We start from the raw sequence: 26222 nt of genomic DNA on the forward strand, positions 1-26222 counted from the left end.
ACATAATTCAGTTTTTAAATCAATTATTCACTATTCAGTTTCTGTGAAGATATGTGCATTCCTACTTGGACTTATTTCATGTTCAACAACGACAAACCATGGTTTACAGGAATACTCAGCTTCGTCATGCCAAAGAGGATGCTTACAGAAGCGGGGATAAAATCTTGTATAATCAGGCCAAAAACACGCTGACTGAAGAAATTATAGTGGCTAAAAGAAGCTACTCTGAGAAGCTGAAACACAAGTTTTCAGCTAACAACCCTGCATCAGTGTGGAGAGGCCTGAAAGACATTACTAACTTCAAGACACCATCCCCCAACACTGTAGGGAACCAACACCTGGCTGACGACTTGAAAGTGTTTTACTGTAAATTTGAAAAGCCCAGTCTCACACCACACACCTGCTCTGACCTTCACTTCACACAAACACCAACATCTGCAACAGACCTGTCGCTCTGACTTCTGTGGTCATGAAGTCATTTGAAAGACTGGTGTTGGGCCACCTGAAGGACATCACTGGACCCTTTCTAGATCCCCTTCAATTTGCTTAGAGTGCAAACAGGTCCGTGGATGATGCAGTCACCATGGGATTGCATCATATTCTGCAACATCTGGACAGACCAGGGACATATGCAAGGATCCTTTTTGTGGACTTCAGTACGGCTTTCAACACCAGCTCTCCTATGGAATAAATTAACCCAGCTCTCTGTTCCCATGTCTATCTGCCAGTGGATCACCAGTTTTCTGACAGACAGGCAGCAGCTTGTGAGACAGGGGAAATTCACTTCCAGCACCTGTACAATCAGCACTGGTGTGCTCTCCCCACTACTCTTCTCCCTCTACACCAACGACTGCACTGCCAAGGACCCCTCTGTCAAGCTCCTGAAGGTTGCAGACGACACCACTGTCATCAGCCTCATCCGAGATGACGATGAGACTGCATACAGAAGGGAGGTTGAATGGATGGCTCACTAGTGCTGTCATAACAACCTGGAGCTCAACACGTTCAAAACAATGGAGATGATAGTGGACTTTAAGAGGAACACCCCAACATTGACCCCGATCACCATTCTAAACAGCACTGTGGCAGCAGTGGAGTCATTCAGGTTCCTGGGCACTACCATCTCACAGGACCTGAGATGAGAGACCCACATTGACTCCATTGTGAAAAAGGACCAGCAGAGGTTGTACTTCCTTCACCAGCTGAGGAAGTTAAATCTGCCGCAGGCGCTGCTGATACAGTTTTACTCAGCAGTCACTGAGTCTGTCCTCTGCACTTCAATAACAGTCTGGTTTGCTTCAGCTACGAAATCGGACATCAGAAGACTACAAAGGACAGTTCGGACTGCTGAGTGGATTATTGGTTGCCCTTTGCCTTCCCTTCAAGAACTGTACACTTCCAGAGTGAGGAAAAGGGTTGGTAAAATCATTCTGGACCCCACTCACCCTGCCCACTACCTTTTTGAACTGTTGCCTTCTTGCCGACACTACAGAGCACCAGAACCGTCAGGCACAAGAACAGTTTTTCCCTCAGGTTATCCATCTTATGAACAGTTAAAACTATAGTATAATTACATGCAATACACTGCCTAGACAGTTATATTATTTAACATACCCTACTTCTTCTGCATTACATTCCCTTGCATTGTATATAACAGAATATATACTATGTAGTCTTTCGCATTAATTTCCTATGATTGGTCAATTTTGACTGCGAACAGTAAAGGTATTGTTTTTTTTGTTTTTGTTTTTTTAGAACCGCTTCCACTTATCAAATCAAGTTCCAATTTTTTTTTGTGTGTGTTCAGAAGCAAATGGAGGAAAAGTCAGTTTTGTGCCACTCTGATAAAGGTAACCTACTTCTTTTTTTTTTTTTTAAATCAGAAAAAAAAAAAAAAAAAAAAATTCTGGTAAAAAATGACCAAACAGAATAGGAATGTTAAGCATATAATATTGTGACTCCCTTTCAAGCTGGAATCTATAAATATTTTTATTTCCTATAAATTCTTATCATACTCCACTCAGTGAGATTATATTAGAGACTAACACTAAATTATCCTTACTATTAGTAATCGATAAAGTTGTCCATTTGATATATTTCCAGGAGAAAGATAAAGAGAGGCCACATACAACATTTTGATTGAAAAACAAAACAAAAACTTTATTCCACATGGCAAACAAAAACCAAACAAATACACAGATTTAAAAATTGTAGTCATCTATAAAATTTAGCGCACAAAATATAGATTTTCTTTTTGATATTGTAGGTCAAATCTACTCCAATTATTCAATAACAAATTATAAACCCTTTTTAAAGGGAAACTTACTATATACATACCACTGGCCTTACTGTTAAACCAAACATAATCCAGTACTTTAATTTTTTTTAAACCAAACTTTTATGAACTAAAACTCCAAAATCAATGCATTAAATATCTTGCATTTTAAACATGATTTCCTTAACAAACACAGATAATTGATTAACCCAATTAAGGAAGAATAGACTATTGCAAAAAAGTAAAAGAAGCAGTATAACAAATACATAAAATAAGATGTAAAACCAAATGAACGAATGTGTACATATTGACTTATTACATTATCTAAGCATTTAACTGGGCAAAACACATGCTGTTAAATAAAATAAAAAACATGTTCCTTGTGTAAAGCTACGTCACATATGCTCATTTAAATGACAATGCAATTGCTATTCATTACAGTTCATAAATATTAACGTGTATGTTGACAGTGTGTAGTACATTTCCAACTCAATTCCTATAAAATGACAAAAGTAGTTTCAAGGATCACGTGACACTGAGGATCACAGCAGAGGTACTATCAGAATTTTTAAGCTGCTTTTTATGTAAACAAGTGAAAACGGTAAGATATCACTACAATTATTTTTTAATGGTTCATCAATGCACAATAAACATTCGTAAGGTGTTAGTATGTATTAAAGACATTAACAAGACAACATGATTATTAATGAACAATTTAAATGAATAAAAAGTAAAGGGAAAGGACGTCTAAGGAGCATAACAGCATAAACATCCCTGAGAAGTCTAGTTTTGGTTCAGAATGAAGTGCATTTGAGAATGTTTGGGATTTTTGTCCCCCTTATTTATCACTTTAAAAAGTGATGCTGCATCCTACAGCTCCCAATTGTTATCAAATAAGTTTTGGTAGACATTTATGAACAAACACAAAAAATAGTTTTATAGCAAGGTAACACATTTTGATGTTAGAATTAATTCATATAGAGGAGCAACGACTGAAAAATATGATTAGACCCTAAAGCATGCATACAGCAACTTTTCTTACTGGTAATTAATATCAAACTTCTTGGTGTGAAAACTGTACACTTTTTACTTGTGACAAAGATAATACTGTATGCAGGTTAAATTCCACACCAAAGTTTAAAAAAAAAAACACAGGAATTCACAATCTAAAACAGCCCAAAATCAATGTCCACTCAGAAATAATGCAGTGTAAAATCCTAAGCTCTAAACAGCCAGTGTTGTATGGGTGACACTCTTTTGTGAGTTTCAGTAGCCCTCTCTGTGAATTTGTTCATGCAGTTACAAATGCAAAATAAACATGTTGAAATCTTAAACAAATTTTAAAAAAAAAATGTTTTGGGGATGAGTGAACACATCTGTATATTCATTTTCTTTGCTATATTGGAAAATTCCTGAAACTTGGAAGTACTGTCTACATTAAGCACTGTCAACCAGTTATTTATTGAAACAGAGTCTTATTTTTTACAGAAAACAAATATCAGTAAAATGCAAACAGAAACAGAAAATCTAAGAATGCTTTTCTGCATAAAAAAAAAAAAAAAAAACTGAGATAACCCCACTAATTCCTAACTTTCATCTTCATCTTCCCCTTCATCTACATCAATGTCTTCCTCTTCCTGTCCTTGTTCTCTGACCTCACAGCCAGTAGAGTCATGTGACACATCTACTTCCTCAATGTCCACTTCCTCCCTCTCCTCATAGGAAGATTCCCCCTCATCTCTGTCATTCTCTTCCGACCCTGGGAACAAAATAATTGATATACAGAATATACAGAGATCAAGTCATGATCATCTTGCCAGACACGGTCAAGGAATGAAAGCTATTGAAACAGGCTTTTGCTTCTCATTAGAAAATATCTATATCTATAGTTTTTCTTTTAAAATTAAAACCTGGCTTTATACTCTAGAACTGACAAAACACTCTGGGGTATTATGTGTACCTCCTACTTGGTTATCATTCTCTTCCTCCTGCCTCTGGTTCAGGCTTCGGCTGTTTGACTGCTCTTGATCTTCATCTGAATCGGAGATGATTACACACTCGTCTCCATTATTGCTGCTCTGAGCTTTGGGGGCACTGTTGAACAATGGCCGAAAAAGACATTTTGGAGAATCTGTAGAGTCCTTGTTTTAAGGAAATAAACATGCAGCAGAATGTTGAATTACCTGCCATTCTCTCGTGGCTCCCAGAGAGGAGTCAGATAGTACCTCAAAGGGTTTCTGTACAGGTCTTCCTTCAGAATCTACACTCACAAAGAGGGATGGAATCAACTGCTTGTTATTGTGTGTTTAAAGGAATAGTTCACTCAAAAATTAAAATTCTCTCATCATTTACTCACCCTCATACCATCCCAGATGTGAATGCCTTTCTTCTGCAGAACACAAATTAAGATTTTTATTAAAAATCTCAGCTCTGTTGGTCCATGCAATGCAAGTGAATGGGTGCCAAAATGTTGACACTCCAAAAAGCACATAAAGGCAGCATAAAAGTAATCCATATGACTCCAGTGGTTAAATCCATTTCTTCAAAAATGATATGATAGTTTTTAGTGAGAAACAGATCACTGAATCAATATTCAAGTCATTTTTTGCTAGAAATTCTTCTCCCTGCCCAGTAGGGGGCGTTGGCATGAAGAATGTGAATCACCAAAAACACAACAACAACAATGTGAAAGTGAAAGTGGAGATTGACTGAGCAGGGAAGAGAATTTATAGTTAAAATGGACCTAAAAATGTATCTGTTTCTCACCCACACCTATCATATCACTTCTGAAGACATTGATTTAACATTTGGAGTCGTATGAATTACTTTTATGCTGACTTGTGTGATTTTTGGAGCTTCAGAATTTTGGCACCCATTCACTTGCATAGTATGGACCAAAAGAGCTGAGATATTCTTCTAAAAATAATCATTTGCATTTAGCAGAAGAAAGAAAGTCATACACATCCGGGATGGCATGAGGGTGAGTAAATGATGAGAAAATTTTCATTTTTGGGTAAACTATTGCTTTAAGAATTTACATTGTTATCTTGTTTGTACCATTTTGTCATTCTACTCTTATCCATTTTATTATATTCACTTTTCACAAGTGAATACAATATATTTTTCACATATGTATTCACAAGTGTTGTACCTGTGCTATGTCATCCCTTCCTGGATTGGTGTGGTCACTGAACCAGTGGAAGAAGCTCTGGTAGACTCCCTGTGACGTTCGACGTGGTTCTCCACTTCCAACCAGACTCTGACCTCTGTGCCACAAAATCGGGTTTGAGAAGGACACTGGAGACCCTGAGAGAGTGAGTATGTGTGTGAGTGAGTGTGTGTGTGAAAGAGAGAGAGAGAGAGAGAGAGAGAGAAAAGCACTATGAAAATATTTCAATATTGTAACCGAGTTAAAGGGATGGTTCACCCAAAAATGAAAATTCTCTCATTTACTCACTCTCATGCCATCCCAGATGTGTGACTTTCTTTCTTTTGCTGAACACAAATAAAGATTTTTTTAGAAGAATATTTCAGCTCTGTAGGTCCTCACAATGCAAGTGAATGGGTACCAAAATGTTGAAGCTCCAAAAGCACATAAAGGCAGCATAAAAGTTATCCATATGACTCAAGTGGTTAAATATATATTTTCAGAAGCAATATGATAAGTGTGGGTGAGATCAATATTTAAATCCTTTCTTGCTATAAACTCTCCTCCCTGCCCAGGAGGTGGCGATATGCTTGAAGAATGCGATTCACCAATAACAAGAGTACAAGAATGTGAAAGTGGATACTGAAAGTGAAAACCGACTTGCATGTTAATTTGTTTCACACGCTCACTTATCACATTGCTTCTGAAAACATGGATTAAACCACTGGAGTTTTATGGATTACTTTTATGCTGCCTTTATGTGCTTTTGGAGCTTAAATTTGGGTACCCATTCATTGCATTGTGTGAACCTACAGAACTGAAATATTCTTCTAAAATTCTTCATTTGTGTTCAGCGGGAAAAAAGAAAGTCATACACAGAAATGATGAGAGAATTTTCATTTTTGGGTGAACTATCCCTTTAAGACTCCTCTTGTAGAATTTGTTCTACATTCATGAAAATGATGGTCAACCTACCTTCCATTCCTAGATGTAATTCCTTCACTATGACTTTGTTTTGAAAGAACGGATTTCGCCGGAAATGGAAAGAAATGCGGTATCCAAGTTTGTTGTTCTTGAAAGACTCGATCTGTTAAATGGTAAGGATATAAAAATGTATCACTTGTTTCAGGACAGATTTAGCAAACAAAGCAAGAAAAACTGAAAGCAATTCTGTATTTTACCTCTAAATTAATCATGTAGCTAAGAGCGTCTTCATCAGTCTCGTCAATGTGTGCTGACAGATGCGGGTGATTCAGAAGCTGATTGCCTCTCAGTTAAGTGAACTACATAATCAAAGTAAATGGAGGACAAACAACATCGGCACTCCTCAACATTTTAGAAACCTTTTGACAAATAGAACAACAAATGAAATGCATAAAATGTCTACACACAGACTGCTGCAACATAGACTTCAAGCATGATCTTTAACAGACGACACCCATGTCTCCAGGAATTATGGAAAGTAAGTGAAGTTGGTATGCAACTCAAAAAAACTTTTAAATTGGATTTTATATTTGTTATGATGTTAGGATACAGCAGTGACCCAGAAGCCTGGGATAGCTTGAGTGATGGCGCTGCGCTGGTCCAGGTGAGGGCGTCGCTGGTGGCTCACTTTCATCTCCAGGCGCTGATGCAAACGTGCGCTTTTCTTCTCCAGCGCATCCAGCCGCATCTGCACCCGTGCGAGCAGCGAAACGGACTGCCGCACCTCCGGGGCCATCTTCACCGACACTATAGCACACTCGCCGTCCTCATTCTCAGAAGCGACCGACGAGCTAGCCGTGGAGGAAGATCCAGAGAGTGAGTCGTCATCTTCTTCCTCCTCCACATCATCCAAAAAAGTTGCCTGCTCTGGATCTTCTCTGCCTTCGCAGTTCAGCAGGGATGAGGAGCTGTCCGCCGCGGCTGCCTCCGTCAGCTGAGCCCTTCTCTCGCTCCCCTTAGAACAACTGGGACGATTGGATTTATCCTTGGATTTTTCTCGGCTCGCCTGTTTGGATGAGCATGGCATTTCTTTGCGGTCATCGTTCCCGTCGCCACCGGTCAGACTGGCAAGCGCTTCTGCAGCGGCGATGGCTGCGGAATCGGACGGTTCCTCTCGACTGGAAGAGGAGAACTGGCACTCTCTCTCGACTCCAACAGTATCCCCATAAGCCCGTCCTGCGCTCTTCTGTACGCCTGCTTCAGGGCTCATCCTCTCCGCAGCAGTTTCAGGAAGATCTGTTCTATGTTTTGGATCAGCATCCCCAACTTTCCCAGGTTCAACACTCCCATCAGACTGTTTCTCTATCGGTTCCTGCACACTTACTTTCGCCTGCTTGGGCAACGCGGAGTCACATTCTTCACTAAGACTTGCGCTTCTTTTCCTCTGGTTAATTTCGGACGGCTTACTGCTGTCCGAGACTGTGGTCATGTTACTGTTTGGGTGCAGCTAAATCAGTAATCTAAAATTCGAGTATATTGCGATTTTACAAAACGTTTTTAAGTGATAATGAGGATGTAAACTGTGCGGGTCTCTCTATCTCTCGTGCATCCCCGATTAAATTACAGCACTGGCGATTTTCAGTCTGCGCAAATTTGGGCCTATATAGGTTACAAACGCAGAATTAGTTTAAAAGCGCGCTAACTCACGCATATCGGACGTTTCCAATTGTATTTTGACACGACATTCGTAATGTTGGAGTATTTTTCACAAGTCATTAGGCTGCTTTTTTTTAATTTATTTTTTAATAATATCTAGTTCTGTTTGTTTACAGTTTGCCCTTCCGTTCGCCATTTATCTGAAGGTTTGCGTAGAGCGAGAAAAACAATGCTCTGATTGGCTGAAATGCACCGCGCAAAACCCCCTCGACCAATCGTAGACGTCGCGCAGCAATTTGTGGAAATCGAGGTCATTGAGTAGATCAACATTGCGTTGCACTTACGCATTATGAATGTGAAATATTCTGGCGGGTAAACTGAGGTTCAACAATGGGAGGTGTTAGATATTTTGGAGGGGTTAGATTATATTTCAGTTTATATCTTTTAGTTTTATTTCAAAAAGTATTCTCATATTCTTTATTTGCATATAAAAAAATCATTTACAATTCATAAAAATAATAATTTTTATTTTATAATTTTGTTTAACAGCATGGTTTTCAATATTAAATTAAACTGTATTTGTACAGCAGTAAGCTATATATATATATATATATATATATATATATATATATATATATATATATATTATTCAAAATATGCCTCTGTAGAGTACCATCAATCTCAAAGAACTTAAAAACAACCATGTCTGTCCTTCACAAGATGACTTATCCCATCAGCTGCAATAACATAGGTGTGAACAATTCTTCAAATAGTTGTTATTTTGTTAGTAATTGAATATAATTTGCAATATCTTAACCAGATTCCACATGGGCCTCATATCTGGTAAGATTCACCTTGTGGATTCAGAGGAAACAGGTGAAAAGGTGCCATCCAGCCAATGTCCTGGTCCCTGGAGAAAAAGTGGTGTATAACTGCTATTAATCTCTGATTGATTCATTAGCAAACAGTGTAAAACTCAGTTTAGTCCACAAGAGGCTGAGGTGTCTCCCATTCCGAATTTAAAGCATACTATATTAAACCAATCGACAACCTTACAGAATACCAGTAGCACACTCTCCCCAGGTCCCTAAAAGTTCAAATACTGTTAGATAAGGTGTTACTTGCATAGCACAGGAAATAACCTGTAACAAATATTACGTCTCAGATATTCCATATTAATCATTTTTTAATTTATTGTATTTGCATGCAGAACATGTCCATGTTTGGAAAAGCATACTACCATAATACTCTTACTATTGCTGTAGTTTATAGCATGTATAATGTAAACAGTATACACATTTTTTGTTACCCAAATTACCTACTACATTTGTCAAAATGTGCAGTATAATGTATAAGAGATCTTTATGGAAGTACATTAATGACAAATGTCTTTGAAACAAAAAAGCACACTGAATTGCACTAATTGAAAAATTAATGCATTGTATTAACAGTGTTTGCATTTTTTGTGGATGCAATTTCATATGGTTGTATATTTAAGTGTGGATATTTCAGTTGAAAGCATTTGGCACAAAATTTCATCAATAAAAATTCAATAATAAATATTCACCTTCCAAAAAAAATGCAGTTTTTTTATTTATTTCATCTTTGTTATTGAATAGGTAATATTCAGCCCATTTTATTTTGATTTGCAAATTTGCCTAAAATTTCAGTGATTAAAATTTGGTTTGAAATTCATTGCAGGAAAAGCAGTAGCATGCTGATGCACAATCTTCGCTCTCTGCTACTTGGCCTCACTACTTGGTGGTGCAAAAGAGTGTTGATGAAGATCAAGAGCAACAGGGAGAGGACCATATACAGTTTGTCACACTTAAATGTTTCAGATCATCAAACAAGTTTAAATATTAGTCAAAGACAACACAAGTAAACACAAAATGCAGTTTTTAAATGAAGGTTGTTATTATTAAGGGAAAACAAAATCCAAACCTACATGGCCCTGTGTGAAAAAGTGTTTGCCCCACCTGTTAAAACATAACTGTGGTTTATCATACCTGAGTTCAATTTCTCTAGCCACACCCAGGCCTGATTACTGCCACACCTGTTCTCAATCAAGAAATCACTTAAATAGGACCTGCCTGACAAAGTAAAGTAGACCAAAAGATCTTCAAAAGCTAGACATCATGCTGAGATCCAAAGAAATTCAGGAACAAATGAGAAAGAAAGTAATTGAGATCTATCAGTCTGGAAAAGGTTATAAAGCCATTTCTAAAGCTTTGGGACTCCAGAGAACCACAGTGAGAGCCATTATCCACAAATGGCGAAAACATGGAACAGTGGTGAACCTTCCCAGGAGTGGCCGGCCGACCAAAATTACCCCAAGAGCGCAGTGACGACTCGTCCAAGAGGTCACAAAAGACCCCACAACAACATCCAAAGAACTGCAGGCCTCACTTGCCTCAGTTAAGGTCAGTGTTCATGACTCCACCATAAGAAAGAGACTGGGCAAAAATGGCCTGCATGGCAGAGTTCCAAGACGAAAACAACTGCTGAACAAAAAGAACATTAAGGCTCGTCTGATTTTTGCCAGAAAACATCTTGATGATCCCCAAGACTTTTGGGAAAATACTCTGTGGACTGACGAGACAAAAGCTGAACTTTTTGGAAGGTGTGTGTCCCATTACATCTGGTGTAAAAGTAACACCGCATTTCAGAAAAAGAACATCATACCAACAATAAAATATGGTGGTGGTAGTGTGATGGTCTGGGGCTGTTTTGCTGCTTCAGGACCTGGAAGACTTGCTGTGATAAATGGAACCATGAATTCTGCTGTCTACCAAAAAATCCTGAAGGAGAATGTCCGGCCATCTGTTCGTGACCTCAAGCTGAAGCGAACTTGGGTTCTGCAGCAGGACAATGATCCAAAACACACCAGCAAGTCCACCTCTGAATGGCTGAAGAAAAACAAAATGAAGACTTTGGAGTGGCCTAGTCAGTGTCCTGACCTGAATCCTATTGAGATGCTGTGGCATGACCTTAAAAAGGCAGTTCATGCTTGAAAACCCTCCAATGTGGCTGAATTACAACAATTCTGCAAAGATGAGTGGGCCAAAATTCCTCCACAGCGCTGTAAAAGACTCATTGCAAGTTATCGCAAATGCTGATTGCAGTTGTTGCTGCTAAGGGTGGCCCAACCAGTTATTAGATTTAGGGGGCAATCACTTTTTCACACAGGGCCATGTAGGTTTGGATTTTGTTTTCCCTTAATAATAACAACCTTCATTTAAAAACTGCATTTTGTGTTTACTTGTGTTATCTTTGACTAATATTTAAACTTGTTTGATGATCTGAAACATTTAAGTGTGACAAACATGCAAAAAAATAAGAAATCAGGAAGGGGGCAAACACTTTTTCACACCACTGTATATACCGCCACACCCAGTGATTAAAGTAAATCAACTACAGAATGGCTTCAAAAAAAAAGAAAATCCACCTTTTAGAGTGGCCCAGTCAGAGCCCAGAATTTAACTCAATAGAGATGCTGTGGAATGGCCTCAAGAGAGTCGTTCACACCAGACACCCTACGAATATGTCTGAGCTGAAGCAGTAAGGAAGAATGGTCCAAAATTCCTTCTGACTGTTGTGCAGAACGCTTGATTGAGGATATTGCTGCCAAATGAGGATCGACCAGTTATTAAATATAAGGGTCCACTTACTTTTTCCACAGCACTGTGAATGTGTTCAATAAAGACATGAAGATTATAACTGTTTGTGTTTTGCTAGCTTAAGCACATTGTTTTTGTCTGTAATTGTGACTTTGATGAAGATGAGATCACATTTTATGAAGAAAATTCACCATGGGTTCCCTCTGTCTGTCTTTACGTTTTGTTCTACAACATAAATTACACATAGCAATATCTCAAACGTGAATTTTGAAGCCGTATTGAATTACGTTTTTTTTTTTAACACACAGGTATGCCTGTGTGTAATTTATGTTGTAGAGCAAAACGTCCACGTATTGTCAAGTAATGTTTACCACAGACCTTATTTTACTCAAGTTCAAAAACCTCATTATAAAAATTCATGGGAAAATCCAGAGGGAACCTATGGCCAGTTTTCTTCCGGGCTGGCCTACAAATCTGTGAGTAAGACTCAGAAACTGTTATGGCTCAATTAGACAGTTATAGGGGCCCCCTTTTGGCCCAAGAGGGAAGGGAGATTTTAACTGAAATTCATGGGTGGGCCTGGATTCCGGGGTGGTGCAGTGGGGGGAGCTCCAAGCAGAATGTCACTTAGGGCCCCCATATACTCAGAAACGGCCCTGATCAGACTGATACAAGTAAATTTTTTTTTTTATTATTTATTTATTTAATTTTTTTTATAAACATGAAATAGAATTAAAATACAAAATAACCATTAATATTTCCAATAAAATAACTGGAGCATTCATTGAATTAAACATGCAACAGTATTAGATTGTGACAAATGTAGTGAGGTCATGTCATGTGACAATGTATTGTACATATTGTATTCTGCAGTTTTCATTTTGTAATGAGCTAGGATTCCACTCTGAACATAGCTAATGCATACAATCAACTATCCACCAACAGTGCCTAGATCTTAGATGTTGTTTCCATCCATACAGAGAATGTGAAGTTGGTATACCTGTGCAACTTTTGTCCTTTCCTTCTGAGAAATTCCTCCTCATCCACTGTCCAAACGGAACCTTTCCTTCCTTCAACACGCACAAAGCACTTATGAAGACTGAGGTTATGCCGAACAGCATTCTACAGACAAAATAAAATAAAACAATCACTAGAAGAAAGTGAAATGCGTATTAAAATTTGTAATGAAGTTACATGTAATCTGAGATGCATGTAGTCTTCCCCGACATTAAACAAATTTCATAATTTCATTCTGTCAGTGACATGAGTGCGAAAGTTATCTCGAAACCGGAGGCTGTGGCTTTCAGGATTGGCTTGTTTGTGGTCAGTGAGTCATGGAATGACATAAAATGTATACCATGTCATACCTTCCACGTGGCCGTGTTGTGGCGGAAGTAGAAGAACATGCGCGTAAACCAGTGATATATTTCGTTCAGAGTCAGCTGTTTCTCTGGAGACTCCAGGATCGCCTAAGATACAGACACAGCTTTTGTATGACTGACAGGTAATGAAAAGTAAATATACAGGAAGTGTAATTCAGCAGTCCTTACCCATCTTATCATGGAGGCATATGTGAAAGGTGGTCTGATGTTTGTGTACTTGTAATACTCAAAACTGGGGATAATCCCTATGGAGCGATACAGAAATAAAAATCACTTTTAAGACCCCTTGAAATGGTTTAATGAGTGCAGTTGTCTTTCCTGTGTTGACACATTTCCTAATGAAACAGAAAGTTGGGGCATTCTCAAAAATTTGGATGCGCATGCGAGTGCAAGATATTTTAGTCAATCAATATATTATGTCCATTTTCCCTGAAGAGACTGTACATTTTAAAAGCGTATCTGTTAAAAGTATTTTTTAGGAGTACACTAGCATAAAGATGGCCTCAAAGCTAACAGACATGGGCAAAAAACAAGAAAAATGTGGGGTATTTACGAAAATGGTTACATCATAATACAGGTCAACTGTTCCAATGTGATGTGTGTGGAGTGGAAATATAAATGGCTGATAGTCTTAAAAGGAATCCATTCAAATATATTTTTAGTCAAATTGGTTTTAATGGAGATTTTTAATAGTAATGGTCACATTGTTTTACAAGTGTTTTGGGGTGCTGAATGACCTGGTATAACTTGTGAGGTAGAGATCTGCCAATATCCTTGTGTTAATGCATCAGCTGCCCCTCTCTCACTGTCAAAGAAACCATTAACGTTCTGACATGCTGCAGGTTGCAGGAGTCCTGACAGATGTCCTGTCTTCTCCAGATGGTTACCACCCTGAGATCAGAAAGAGAAAATTACATCAACATTAAGTACACCTTTTTTATTATTAATTCAGGGCATAAAACATCCTCTGGTCTTCATCAGGTCCTAAAAGATAGCAAATCTAACATCAGATGAACAAAACATAAAAGGCACAATTCAATTAATGACATTTATGCACAGCTCACTTAGGTTTGGCCACAGCACCCTCAAAGGGGCTGAGGTCAGGATTTTGATTTGGGTATTCTAACACTCTTTTTCTGTATTGTTGATATACTGAGGACCATTGTCCTTTTACATGACCTGATTTCAGTCCAGCTTCAGCCAGCAGACAGATGGCCTCACTTTTGTCTCAAGAAAACAATAGTATAAAGAGGACTTAATAGTAAAGTTGACTGACTAGCTCACATGGCTGCACTGTAAACCCTAATGCTCAAAATAATTTATTGTTTTGATTAGGGAAAAATTAAACCATTCTAATTAGTTCAAATAAATTAACCTTGATAAGAATCTAGAACATTCTCTTTCTTTTGAGTTCATGAAACTGATATATTTTATGCACCCTGAATTATTTTATCGTTTTGAGTTTAATGAACTTGTCTCTTTAAATTTACAGGAACTTAAATTTAACTGAAACTGGGCAAGGGATTTTTATTATCGAGCATGCTTTGCATGGCACTCGACGGGGAAATTAAATGTTAAAATAAAGTGTTATGTAATGTGTCTTTGTGCAAGATGAATGTAAAAGGGAGACTTGTTAGCGTTTAATGTTTTGTCGTGTTTTAAGAAGAGTTTGTTAGTTTTTGAGGGTCACCATTATGGTGAATAGTGGGGCTTGAGGTTAGGTTGAGGACAGGAACAATTTAAGAGTTTTCCACAGTAAATTGCTTTACTCATTGAGCAATTGCTATGCTAATCAGAGCATAGTGGTTGCAATTAAAATGCATTCGGCATCCTAGCATTCACTGAATCTGCTAGTTCTAGCTAGTATCAGCTTGTTAGGTTTCCTCTACTTGAAGTATTTAAGTTGAGCTTACATGGTAATTTTAAGTTCAGCTGAAGAATTGTATTTATATTTAAGTGCCTTTAAAATGTATGAGTTAGCTTACTCAGTATTACTTTAGAGCAATTAACATGCATGTGTAATACAAAATAAAAATCTGAAAGTACTAAAACTTGGGAGTTTATTAACTTTTTATTTTATTTTTTTATTGATGTAACTGATTGCCTCAAATATTTTGAGTTCTGCTTACTCATAAGGGTTTACAGTGTGCAAGAACAAGCCAAGTTGGTACTATTCGATGGGAGACATATTTAGGGATACACTACATTTAGTGCATACTTTGCATACCTGCCATGTTCTTTCTAGAAAAAAAGGATTTTTCTCCTGGTTGCCCTTTTATTAGGCATTATACTTCTTCGGTCTTATTGATCATAATGCCATGACTTTAAGCTCTGTAAATCACTTTATGTAGCCCTTGAATTCAGTTTCTCTGAGCATTCTACATTCTCACCTTAGTGAATAAGTTTGCTGGGATACCCACTTATGAGAAGAATGCCAAATGTCTTGAATGTTCTTCATTTATAAACAACTCCTCTCACCATTTCAGATGGATTAGAAGTTGCCTTATAACCCTTCCAAAACAAATGAGGACCAACACAACTGCATCTGTGAATTGCTTAGTTACTGCTTTTATAAAAGCTGAAAGTTCCGCAACTCAGCAGGTGTATTTGATTAATAGCACCTGGCTGCTATTACCTTCTCAGGCAGCAAGTGTGTACTTCATTTTTGTCACCTGGTAAGGGTTTACATTTTGTCTTACATTTTAGACCAGGTTTAAAAAGGTTAAATGTTGTACCACAGTCAGAGTTAGATAAGAATATATATGTGGTATAATTTAATATGATTCAAAGTGATATAATTGAAGGGTTGGGAGGGTTACTTTTAAAATGTATTCCACTACAGATTAGAGTACCTGCAGAAAAATGTAATTTGTAATGTACTCCATTAGATTACTCAAGGTCAGTAACATAATCTTAATACTTTGGATTACTTCTTCAGCACTGGCAGATGTGTTTTTGCTTGTTTTGACTATAAATAAGTTAATAACAAACAAACAAATGAATAAATCTGCCATTACAGTAAGACACATATTAAAAATATCTTCTCTGAGAAAAGCTTAAATATCTTATGCAGTGTTGTTTCTAAAAGAAGATAAAGCAGATGTATCTTGTTCAAAGGATTTTCAGATATTTTTACAGGAAAACAATACAAAAATTCTCATCAAGAATAAGATTCTTGTAGTGCATTATTTTCCCCTAATATCAAATGTCTTACTAGAAAGAAAAAAAGATAATTGTGCCTGGTAACAGGAGCATGTAAAAATGGTATTGTATTTTAGCTTAGCATAAGGCTAAATGTTCACATGACAATATACACAAGATTAACTATTTCTGCTGCTCCAAACTTACTTCAAACCCCCACAGAGTGTACACAACGACCTCTGATCACATCATTTATATGGATAAATGTTTCCCAACTGAACAGACTAAATACTACATGAAACAAATAATAATAAAATGCAAAGTAATCTCTTTAGTAATCAAAATTATTTTTGAATGTAACTGTATTTTGATAACCATTTAAACTGTAATTGTAGTGGAATATAATTTTGTAATTTCAATACGTAATCCCGTTACTCCCCAACCATGTATAAGTGCTTACCTCAGAGGTAGATTTGACATCAAACAGGTGTAGCTGCATAGCCTGCAGTTTCTGTCTCTCTGCAGACAACTAACAGTAACATTAAAACACAACATAATGAAGGCTCATAAAAACCATCCATTTATAATGCAGTTCTCAAAACTTACATAAATACAGAACAACATAGCTATCAGAACTTATGAATCAATGGCTCCTGGGGTACATAATAAATTGGTTCTGTATTTCATACTTAAATTAAATCTACAACAAACAGTGTCATTTCCTGAAAGTATAAGCAGCAGTACGCACAGTGTGTGAGAGCACTGGTTTTGTTTTGAGCATTGGGGTTCCATACCTGAGTCTCCATATGCTGTACCTTGTCTTTCTGCATCCTCAGCTGGGCTACACTTCTGTCCCCAGGAGCATGCTCAGTAGACAGATGTCTGGATTAACAGAAAGGATAAACAGAAAGACATTCAGAAATCAGTTTATTGATGGAATTATTTTGGTTAATTATTTGTTTTAAGTATTAATTATTTTGTGGCTCACTTTAAGAAATGTGCATATTCCCTGAACACTTCCCTGCTCCTTAAGCACCCTGGCCATCTACATTGTCCTTTAACATACAGCAAGCCTTCTGGAACAGTATATCGATGCCTAGAGAAAAAAATAAAAAAATAAAATGCACAATAGGGCTCACATGTGGATTATTTATTTGTTTGTCAGTTTGTTTAATTGTTTGTTTGCCTAGTCACACAAGATACTCACTTTTCAGTGTGCTCTTGGCTGCTTGCCTGAGGACCTGACCTGGAGGCCCTGAGCCTGCTTTCTGATTGGCCAGTGTAAAGGTGGGCAAAATCTGACAGGTCACTTTCAGGCTCCGTCTTACACACAGCACCCACAACCCAGTCATGCACACCAGACTGAAAGGCCACAGCTGAGAAGCATCATGAAGGGTATGTGGATTAATAATATTCGGTTGTGTTTCTGCAACACTGACTTCTGTTCTGTTCTAGTGCTTTTGCTAATTTTAAGGCAGTCTGTTAGTCAACATTACCTTGTGGGAAAGGCTGGTTGCCTTTGCGTAGTACTGATGGCCTGGGCTGTTGAAAATGAAGCTGCTGTTTGCTTGTATTTTCGCTGGAACTCTGGACACAGACAACAGAGAAGGGATAGTGCTTAATGCTTTAAGAAAAAAAACTTTAAAGTAGATTTGTCATTTAACCTAGACTTTACTGTGGAAGGGAAAACTTTTACAATTGGTTTGTACCTGCTGATGTAGAGGGTAATTTTGAATGCGAGATGAGCCAGAACTTCTGAGATCACTCTCCAAGGTGACAGAAACCTTTGAAATCACAGTCACAGAGGGAACACAACAAGGTGCGTTTTTATAGTGTGACAAAACAGAAAGGAAATTCAAGCTCAACCTAAACTGAAAATCCAAACTGAAAACATATTTGGGTTTTTGGATGAGAAACAGATCAATATTTAAGTCATATGTAAAACTGTAGTTAATTTCAAATGAATGTCTATAGGACACCATATCAGCTTCTCTTAAAGGAATAGTTCACCCTAAAATGTAAATTCTCTCATTATTTACTCACCCTGATGCCATCCCAGATGTGTATGACTTTCTTTCCTCTGCTGAACAGAAACAAAGATTTCTAGAAGAATATTTCAGCTCTGTAGGTCCTCACAATGCAAGTGAATGAATGCCAATATTTGGAAGCTCCAACAGCACATAAAGGCAGCATAAAAGTAATCCATAAGACTCCAGTAGTTTAATCCATATATTCAGAAGTGATAAGTGTGGGTGAGAAACAGATCAATATTTAAGTCTTTTTTAACTATCATTCTCCAATTTCACATTCTTCTTCTCTTGTTTTTGGTGATTCACATTATTCGTGCATATTGCCACCTACTGGGAAGGAAGAGAATTTATAGTAAAAATTACTTGTATATTGATCTGTTTCTCACCCACACCTATCATCTCACTTCTGAATATATAGATTTAACCACTGGAGTCTTATGGGTTACTTTTATGCTGCCTCTATGTGCTTTTTGGTGCTTCAAAATGTTGGTACCCATTGACTTGCATTGTAAGAACCTACAGAGCTAAAATATTCTTCTAAAAATCTTTGTTTGTGTTCAGCAGAAAAGAAAGAAAGTCATACACATCTGGGATGGCATTAGGGTGAATAAATGATGAGAGGATTTTCATTTTTGGGTGAACTATTCCTTTAATATACTTTTAATAGAGAGAAGGAAAAAAAGGAGTTTGTTACTTAAACTGTAAAGTTGTCTCAGTGTTATTGAGGACTACTTTTTAAGATGGAGGAATGTTTGATTATGCGTTGCCAACATCATTCTTGTGGGTGGAGTTGAACTGAGCTCCTTTATGCTTTACGTATAGTTATGTTGTAAGGTAAGTGTATCAATTTACAGTAAATGCAAATTACAACAATAATTAAAAACTTAATTTGTTATTTGGTAATCTTCAGCAAGACACAAATATGTTTCCAGTCTGTTACCTTAGTAGCCATGGGCTTAGCAGAGGTCAGAGGTGAAGTAATTCCTTTGGGCTTCATCTGTGTGCTGGAAAAGTTTGGATAATCATCCTTTTGATATTGATGTGGAGGTTGCTGACTTTGCCTGCTCCGGTTATCACCACCTCTGTGTGTTCCTGTGCCATTTTGAAGCATTCCTGGAGGTCAGATATAAAAGAGCTTACATACCATAATAATAACATTAATACTGAGAGTTGATTATATCAGCTCTCCAAGCGCATACCTACACTTTCCTGTGTAAGTACGTTCACATATTCTCAAAGTTTCCAAATATAACGTTACATGTTTTTTGATGCAAATTCAAGACTGCACAAGGAAATTTTTTTACTTCTCTTGTTGCACTGTGTAGGTGTGTTCTGAACACAAACACACTTCACTACAAACAGGGACCAAAAGGTCAGGAAAGCCAGTGATGGGCCCCTCATACTTTAAAAACACTGGTTTTCATTTTCATTGTAGAACTTTTATCTACATTCTATGGAACAAACAATTGGTTGAACGTAAAATTTTCATTTATTATTAATATTATTAGTAATATATTTGGAATATGGCATTCCAATAAATTGTTTGCGTAAAAAATGTGAAACTGAGAAATTGGATTGAGGAAAAAAGAAAGAAAGAAAGAAAGAAAGATAGAAAAATAAATGGAGTGAAAGGAAAACATGCAAAAGTTTTCGTCTTTGGATTTTAGAGCACCACTGTCATTGCGGTTTTGTGAACTTGTTGAAGAAGTCCTGTTTTGAGGGTAAGCTTTGCAGAAAGTTTGTGTTTCTTATTTCTTTGGCAGGTGATGTGACATTTCGAAATTAACCACATCCAGTGTGATAAATGTCACCTGGGGTGTGGGGGGGGGGGTTTAAGTGTGCAACTTGATGTGATAAGAATGAGATATAGACAGATGTAGGAAATCAGAGGAGAGCCTTGTTTTGCGGGTACTGAATCGAAACAAATGTTTTCGAACTATGTTCATACTATAAACATCTTGTAGGCTGAGAATTAAAAAAAATATTAATTGCACATGTTTGCAGCATGTTTCTATACTTTCAAGGACATATTTTTAGTCCTGTGAGGCACCCCTTGTTGCAGTGGCATCAGCACTGTGCAAAAGTTTTAGGCACATACGATGTTTCACAAAAGCATTTGTCTTATGATGGTTATTTATATCTTCAGCTTTAGTGTGTCAATAGGAAATATAAATGTTAGACTCCCAAACATTACTTTTGCAAATAAAAAAAGATTAGAACAGAAGAACTGGGGGCCCTGCAACAGATGTCATGGCCCCCACAAAGCCCCTCACTGAACATCGTGTCAGTCTGAGATTACATAAAGAGACAGAAGCAATTGAGACAGCCTAAATAGACAGAAGAACTGTGGCGAATTCTCCAAGAAGCTTGGAACATCCTATCTGCCAACAACCAAGAAAACTGTGTTCAGGTGTACCTAGGAGAATTGGGGCTGTTTTAAAGGCAAAGGTGGCCACACCAAATATTGATTTAGCTTTTTATGTTTACTTTGTATAACATTAAGTGATAAATGAAAACTATTTATGGCATTATTTTTGAAGACATCCTTGATTTTTTCAGCTTGAGGCTTAAATTTTTATTCTTTCTTGTTCTCACATCAATGTGGAAAAAATGCCATAAACGGATGTGACAGTTGTGAAAGCAGCACTTACCTATCGGCTACATGATGAGGGAAACCATCCAAAATGCTTTGAAACCAGCAGAATTTGACTTCTGAGATATCGGAAATGATATAGGCTACAGTATTTTGGAAATATGTTCTTGATAGAACAGTATAAAAGCTTTTGGACCTCTTTCTGCATTTTTTAAGCATTTATAAGTAAAACAGTGATCTGATGACAAAATAAGCTAAGTTGCAAAATATCGGTATCATTATCGACCTATAGGTTTTTTGTTAAAATCAGTATCGCATCCCTATTTTCATATCGGTGCATCCCTAAATGTAACATAAAAGCAGTGTAAGCACAACAAGTTATTATTTAATGAGCAGGTGTCTTTTTCTGCTCTTTTCTGGACTCCATTTCACTAGTCATCAAGACTAATAATCTGATGTTTAATTTACACAGATGTGTGAGAGTGTATATTCTCCAATAATTAGAATTTTGTACAATTATTTTTGAAATTTGGAATAATTTGACTACTTTTCAGTTACTATATTTACATGCACTTTAAAAGTTTGATTTCAGTCCGATACAATTGTAACTTGGGTCTGTTCAGAATGTATGTTTGTCAGACCACAGTTGACCTCGTCGTTGTTCACATTAAGTGGTGCAAAATGTGTATTTAACACTTCTTCAAATATTTGATTACGCATTGTGCCATGTATACTTGGACATGAAGGCTGTAGCTTGACTACAAAAACTCTGCTGTAGCTCAGTTATAACTGCACATGTAAATGTACTGTTTTACACTTGTGTAAGAACTGTGCATTGACTCTAATTTGCTCCTCGGGAGAGTTTGACCAGAAGATGATATTGATAGGACTGGGATTATTCAAGGCACTGAAATTCATTATTCGTCTCTCAGTCTGAATATAGCATTCTCTCAGTTCTATTCACTGAGCTGAAATCCCTCAAGATATGAGTGTAGTATGGACCAGCAACAACTTTCATTTTGCAGTAACTCCACTTTTGAAACTTAAAAAATCTATTTTAGTTTCCATGTTTGTCTCTCATAACCTTACCAAAACAGATTTAATGTTGTGATGTGGAATTCACAGTCCCAATGATCCTGAATAATCAATAGATCTAAGCTGCGTGTCAATAGAAACCACATCGATCTGCAACTAAAGCAACACACTCTGATGAAATTCTTTCAATTTGTAGTGAACCTGAAACTTATTAATACAGTTATTACAGATATGGAACAGAGAGAGCATTCTGGCCTAAATCCTCCTCTGCTTCAGCTGTTTATAGCTTGAAGATTTCATTTTGACTCACTTTTTCCACTTTTTTCGATTGTTCTCGCTGCCCACTCATTTAATAGAGCTAGCTGACACAATATGATGATATGAATTGAAAACTGGAATATTTGGGGCATGCTGTACTGTATGTTACTGTACTGTAAATTGAATAGCTGGACACCCTGTGCCCCAGTTCAACCATCTTAGAAAAATATCACGGCAATCATGCTTTATCACATCATTGTTGGAGGTCAGAATTGTTTGTGGCAGTCTGTGGCAATTGCAGAAGATGTGTAATTTGAAGCACATCTTGCACTAAAAGTACAACTTGCATCATATATCCCTGGTTTAGTATTATGTGTTATGATTTTGAAAATGAATAACCAACATCTATGCATCAAGATGACTGTGTCTCCATTAGCCTGTTTAATTTTGTATATCCTATCCATTTTACACATTTCAGCAAGCACTGAAAATTGGTTATCCAGTCTGTATGATTACTCTTCTTTTGCAATCATAACTAGCTAATGCTATCATAACGTGTCTTTTTAGGAGTCATAAAGATTGGATTTCATAGTTAAAACCTTCAAAAAAGATGTGACCCTTTAAAAGGCTAAAACAAAGACATCATAAACACTTGTAAATAATTGTGTAAACCCTTTTGTCAATCAAATTATTTTTAAAATTCTGAACATGTGTCATCTGCTTTTGTTTTCGAACACATTTTCACCCCCTTTTATCAACAGCTCCCAGGTACACAAGAAGTGTATTTTTAGAGTTTTGTAACTTACCCTTTACACCTGTTGCCTGAGTGATTATCCTATATTATGGAACATTAATTTTCATAGCCAGTATTTTACCCAACGCATGATGGAATTGCTTTCATAACTGCAGGAGCTCTGTGTAGAAGAAAGAGCATGTTGTACCTCCTACACCTTTCCTTTGTGTCTGTTGCTCTGGTTCCTTCGTTCTCCTCAGCAAAGGGCTTTGTGGTGCCGCTGAACAGGAAAGAAAACCCAAACACTGAGTTTGACTTTGTGTCTGTAAGAAGCATTGGCACAAGATGCACAAACCTCATTTGCGTTTGCACTTTAGGAAAGCACACTCTTTGGTTCAGTAGAGTCTGTCAGTTTAAGAACTTCAGCGTGGTGCTTGAGGTGCTTTTAGTGCGGATGTGTTTCAAAGTGCTGCATTATAAATTGCAAATGTAAATTGAAATGGCATGATCTGGATTTTTATGTGTAATATTTTTTTATGTGTAGTGGTTGGTTTGAAATAAGTGGAATTATTTGAGCACTCAGAATACAAAAGAAACAGATTTATTCAATATGTAGTTTTAAAACAACAACAAATGAACATGGTCATTGTAAGAACTCAAACTTATTTGTCTGTCACTGACTTGCCACTTTTTGAGTCGTAACGTTACACAAAATTGTATGTACATTTACATAATCATACTATACTTTGAGCCTTTAAATTCAGCATCACCTAAAAACAGATTTCCTAAATTAATAATCTCATTAGCAAAAATCACAGACAAATCCTAGAAGTGGCACACAAAAAATACAATAATTCATTTAAAGGCATATTTCTTTTAAATGAGCATTTTTATTTATAAAAATGTATTCTAATATTGTTGAGAATATTATTATCTCCAATAATGTTGAGAATATTTTATCTCCAATAATGATCAAATATATTTTGTAAATACCTAACAAATACAACCAGGTTAAAGGGAAGTGAGGAAAGTAAAAAAGAGCTCACCTTGTTGTGCGAGTGTCGGAGTGGTGTGACAAAGAGAGCAATTATTAGGGTGAGTGCACTGGAAAATGTTTGGGTCACCCCTTTTATAATTTTCACCATGACATTTAGTGGAAATGAGGCTAAAGAGAATCGGTTTCCCCACAAGGTGTTGGTGTGTGTGTATTGTGAGTGTATGTGTGTATTATTCATAATGTACATGTGTGCTTTTACAGAGTGTTGTCTAACTAGCCAGACTGTCTGCACATTACCTTCAGAAATTATGTTGCATTTTGTGGCATTTCTGATTCCTATTTTAGAAACATTTCATTGCAGCAAAATGCCAGAATTCTTTTGAAGTGAATACTGAGGGGGTTTTATACACAAATGCACATTTTCTGCTTAATATTTTATAGATTTGAAAGATAGTTGGCTCTTGTAGTACAAGCCAAGCCAAAGTATCACAAATTTATACAGTCATTGTTCCAAAGAGATTATTCCATGAGCCAAAGCGCAAACTCATCTTAAACAGCCTTAATTAATGCTGTTTTACCACAGGAAAGGCATGAGCTCCTGCAAATAGTTTTGTTTTGTTTTATTTTGCTTTGCTTTGTTTTTCTTCATTCATCCTGTGACATCTGAAGAAGTCACTTATAAGATAAAACTTTGTTTCATGGATTAGATATTTGAATCAAATAAAAAAAAAAAACAAATACGATACAGTTATAAAAAGTAATAATAAAACTGCTACACAACATGTCAAGCAACTGACTCAAACCGGTGAAGTCCATTCCGGAACACAGGAAAATAACCTGTTACGTGTTCGGAAAGTCCGTTTACAGGGTGTGATGTTATATTTGGGTTCTGGCGGGAAACTGAACATATGTTCATGTGTATTTTGCATTTGTCGATTAGTTTAACGCAGGAAAAAACAGGCTCATCCTGTGGTTGAAAAAGGTCAATTTTGAATGTTTTTTAACAAATGTTTTTCTCAAAGTGCATCTTCAATAATGACACTCCCAAACTCATGTACTGTATGTAGATATGCATTACTTTTTCACTGGAAACTTAAAAACAGTTAATGACAATGAAAACTGAATATAATGTTTTAAACACACATACTGTATATTAACAGCTGGCAAATCAGTATTATTTAAATGCATTTTGGGACTACATTTATGAAGTGTGATTAGTGAAAATGATTATTACATAAACCAAAATGCATGCAGAATATGTAGATCAAGTTTAAGCATTCAATGACTGATTGAACATTTAAGCTATTTCTTTATATAGAGGTTGAAACCAGATACTGAACATTAGTTCAATTGGACTGTAAATCTAATTTAAAAAAAGATTTATTATCAAATTTAATTTAGCTATGGAAAATACACTTACACTGAGATTATAGAAAGTCTGTCACCAAAAACTTTCCAAGATGTTGCAAATATACATTCCTATTGCTTTTAAAATCTGAGAATTACTCAAAATATACACTATAAGGCATTTCTGATGAATTCACAGACTGCTCTTCCATGAGATTCAATTATAACTTTCATAACAAATACAGTATATTTGTTTCTATAAAAATACAGAGTTTTCTGCAGTAAACTATGGAAGTGGTTGAATGTTTTGCTATGTTTATTATGTGTCTCAATGCTTAGACATTACAAATAAATGACAGATGCAAGGGTTTCAACAGACATTTTGAAAAATGCTGCATGCAGGTGAAGTCAGGGAAAATCAGTCAGACAGGTCTGTTGTTAAGGTTTATTCTACCTCCCATGTCATGCTGGGCAGGTCATGTTAAGTTTTACAGCAGTTGAAAGAGAAAAGTTTAAGGAGGCATATTGTGTAGTCTACAATAGCAGCTAGAAAGTCTTCAGTGAAGCACAAGTGGTCGTCTAATAGCTACTCATGCAGAATACAGATCTGTGCAATGGATTAAGTTAACGTGAGGTACAAAAACAGATAGTTTAGTTACGGTCTGGACTATGTATGCCAAGTAGAACTTGTAAAAAAAATGTTATGATACATTTTAGGTCATTAAATTTGGTTCTCCTGATTTGATTATCATGAGAACCATCTACACCAAATATTTCAAATATCATATACCAACACGCACAGGTATTGCTTCTGTTTGTTCATTAAAGCTTTATTGTACAAACTGTATGATATGAGCAATTTTTTCCCCCACTTCTATTATTGTTACTTAATTGTATTATTGTTACAAATACACTAACAGGGGTCCTGAGTAGCTCAGCGAATAAAGACGCTGACTACCACCCCTGGAGTCGTGAGTTTGATTCCAGGGTGTGCTGAGTGACTCCAGCCAGGTCTCCTATGCAACCAACTGGCCCGGTTGCTAGGGAGGGTAGAGTCACATGGGGTAACCTCCTCATGGTTGC

At 36.8% G+C, this 26222-nt stretch overlaps 2 protein-coding genes across 4 annotated transcripts; both read right to left on the reverse strand.

Moving 5' to 3' along the window:
• Nucleotides 1-2133: 2133 nt before the first annotated feature.
• Nucleotides 2134-8375, reverse strand: tspy (testis specific protein Y-linked). Of its 2 annotated transcripts, none has more exons than XM_051653398.1 (7): nt 6958-8375; nt 6605-6682; nt 6399-6510; nt 5427-5581; nt 4459-4535; nt 4243-4369; nt 2134-4034 (listed from the first exon to the last, which is right to left on the reverse strand). In XM_051653398.1, the coding sequence occupies exons 1-7, from the start codon at nt 7834-7836 to the stop codon at nt 3960-3962; spliced, it is 1503 nt and encodes a 500-aa protein (XP_051509358.1). In that variant the 5' UTR covers nt 7837-8375; the 3' UTR covers nt 2134-3959. The 2 variants fall into 2 exon arrangements, with proteins under 2 accessions (XP_051509358.1, XP_051509357.1); XM_051653397.1 differs by having other exon boundaries at nt 4236-4369.
• A 138-nt stretch (nt 8376-8513) lies between these two features.
• foxp3a (forkhead box P3a) lies at nt 8514-23886 on the reverse strand. 2 transcript variants are annotated; one of them, XM_051653401.1, is made up of 14 exons: nt 23842-23886; nt 23004-23075; nt 19117-19289; nt 17856-17930; nt 17643-17733; nt 17354-17522; nt 17135-17242; nt 16941-17028; nt 16607-16675; nt 13743-13896; nt 13174-13250; nt 12991-13092; nt 12624-12745; nt 8514-8913 (listed from the first exon to the last, which is right to left on the reverse strand). In XM_051653401.1, exons 3-14 carry the CDS (start codon nt 19285-19287, stop codon nt 8838-8840), a joined length of 1302 nt encoding a protein of 433 aa, XP_051509361.1. In that variant the 5' UTR covers nt 19288-19289; nt 23004-23075; nt 23842-23886; the 3' UTR covers nt 8514-8837. The 2 variants fall into 2 exon arrangements, with proteins under 2 accessions (XP_051509361.1, XP_051509359.1); XM_051653399.1 differs by having other exon boundaries at nt 22869-23075; nt 23842-23884.
• Nucleotides 23887-26222: the final 2336 nt, after the last annotated feature.

The sequence above is a fragment of the Myxocyprinus asiaticus genome, chromosome 24, assembly GCF_019703515.2.
Source record: "Myxocyprinus asiaticus isolate MX2 ecotype Aquarium Trade chromosome 24, UBuf_Myxa_2, whole genome shotgun sequence".
Classification (NCBI taxonomy): domain Eukaryota; kingdom Metazoa; phylum Chordata; class Actinopteri; order Cypriniformes; family Catostomidae; genus Myxocyprinus; species Myxocyprinus asiaticus.

What these genes read in the sequence shown, in the direction of transcription:
- tspy (XM_051653397.1), bottom strand. Translation starts at nt 7,836, where the DNA reads ATGACCACAGTCTCGGACAGCAGTAAGCCGTCCGAAATTAACCAGAGG. An exon ending in GAAGGGATGACATAGCACAG is followed by an intron (nt 4,536 to 5,426) that starts GTACAACACTTG and finishes TTGTGAGTGTAG; the next exon opens with ATTCTGAAGGAAGACCTGTA. An exon ending in GAATGATAACCAAGTAGGAG is followed by an intron (nt 4,035 to 4,235) that starts GTACACATAATA and finishes TTTTGTTCCCAG; the next exon opens with GGTCGGAAGAGAATGACAGA.
- foxp3a (XM_051653401.1), bottom strand. Translation starts at nt 19,287, where the DNA reads ATGCTTCAAAATGGCACAGGAACACACAGAGGTGGTGATAACCGGAGC. An exon ending in TACCTCACAAGTTATACCAG is followed by an intron (nt 13,251 to 13,742) that starts GTCATTCAGCAC and finishes ATCGCTCCATAG; the next exon opens with GGATTATCCCCAGTTTTGAG. An exon ending in ACAACACGGCCACGTGGAAG is followed by an intron (nt 12,746 to 12,990) that starts GTATGACATGGT and finishes TTTTGTCTGTAG; the next exon opens with AATGCTGTTCGGCATAACCT.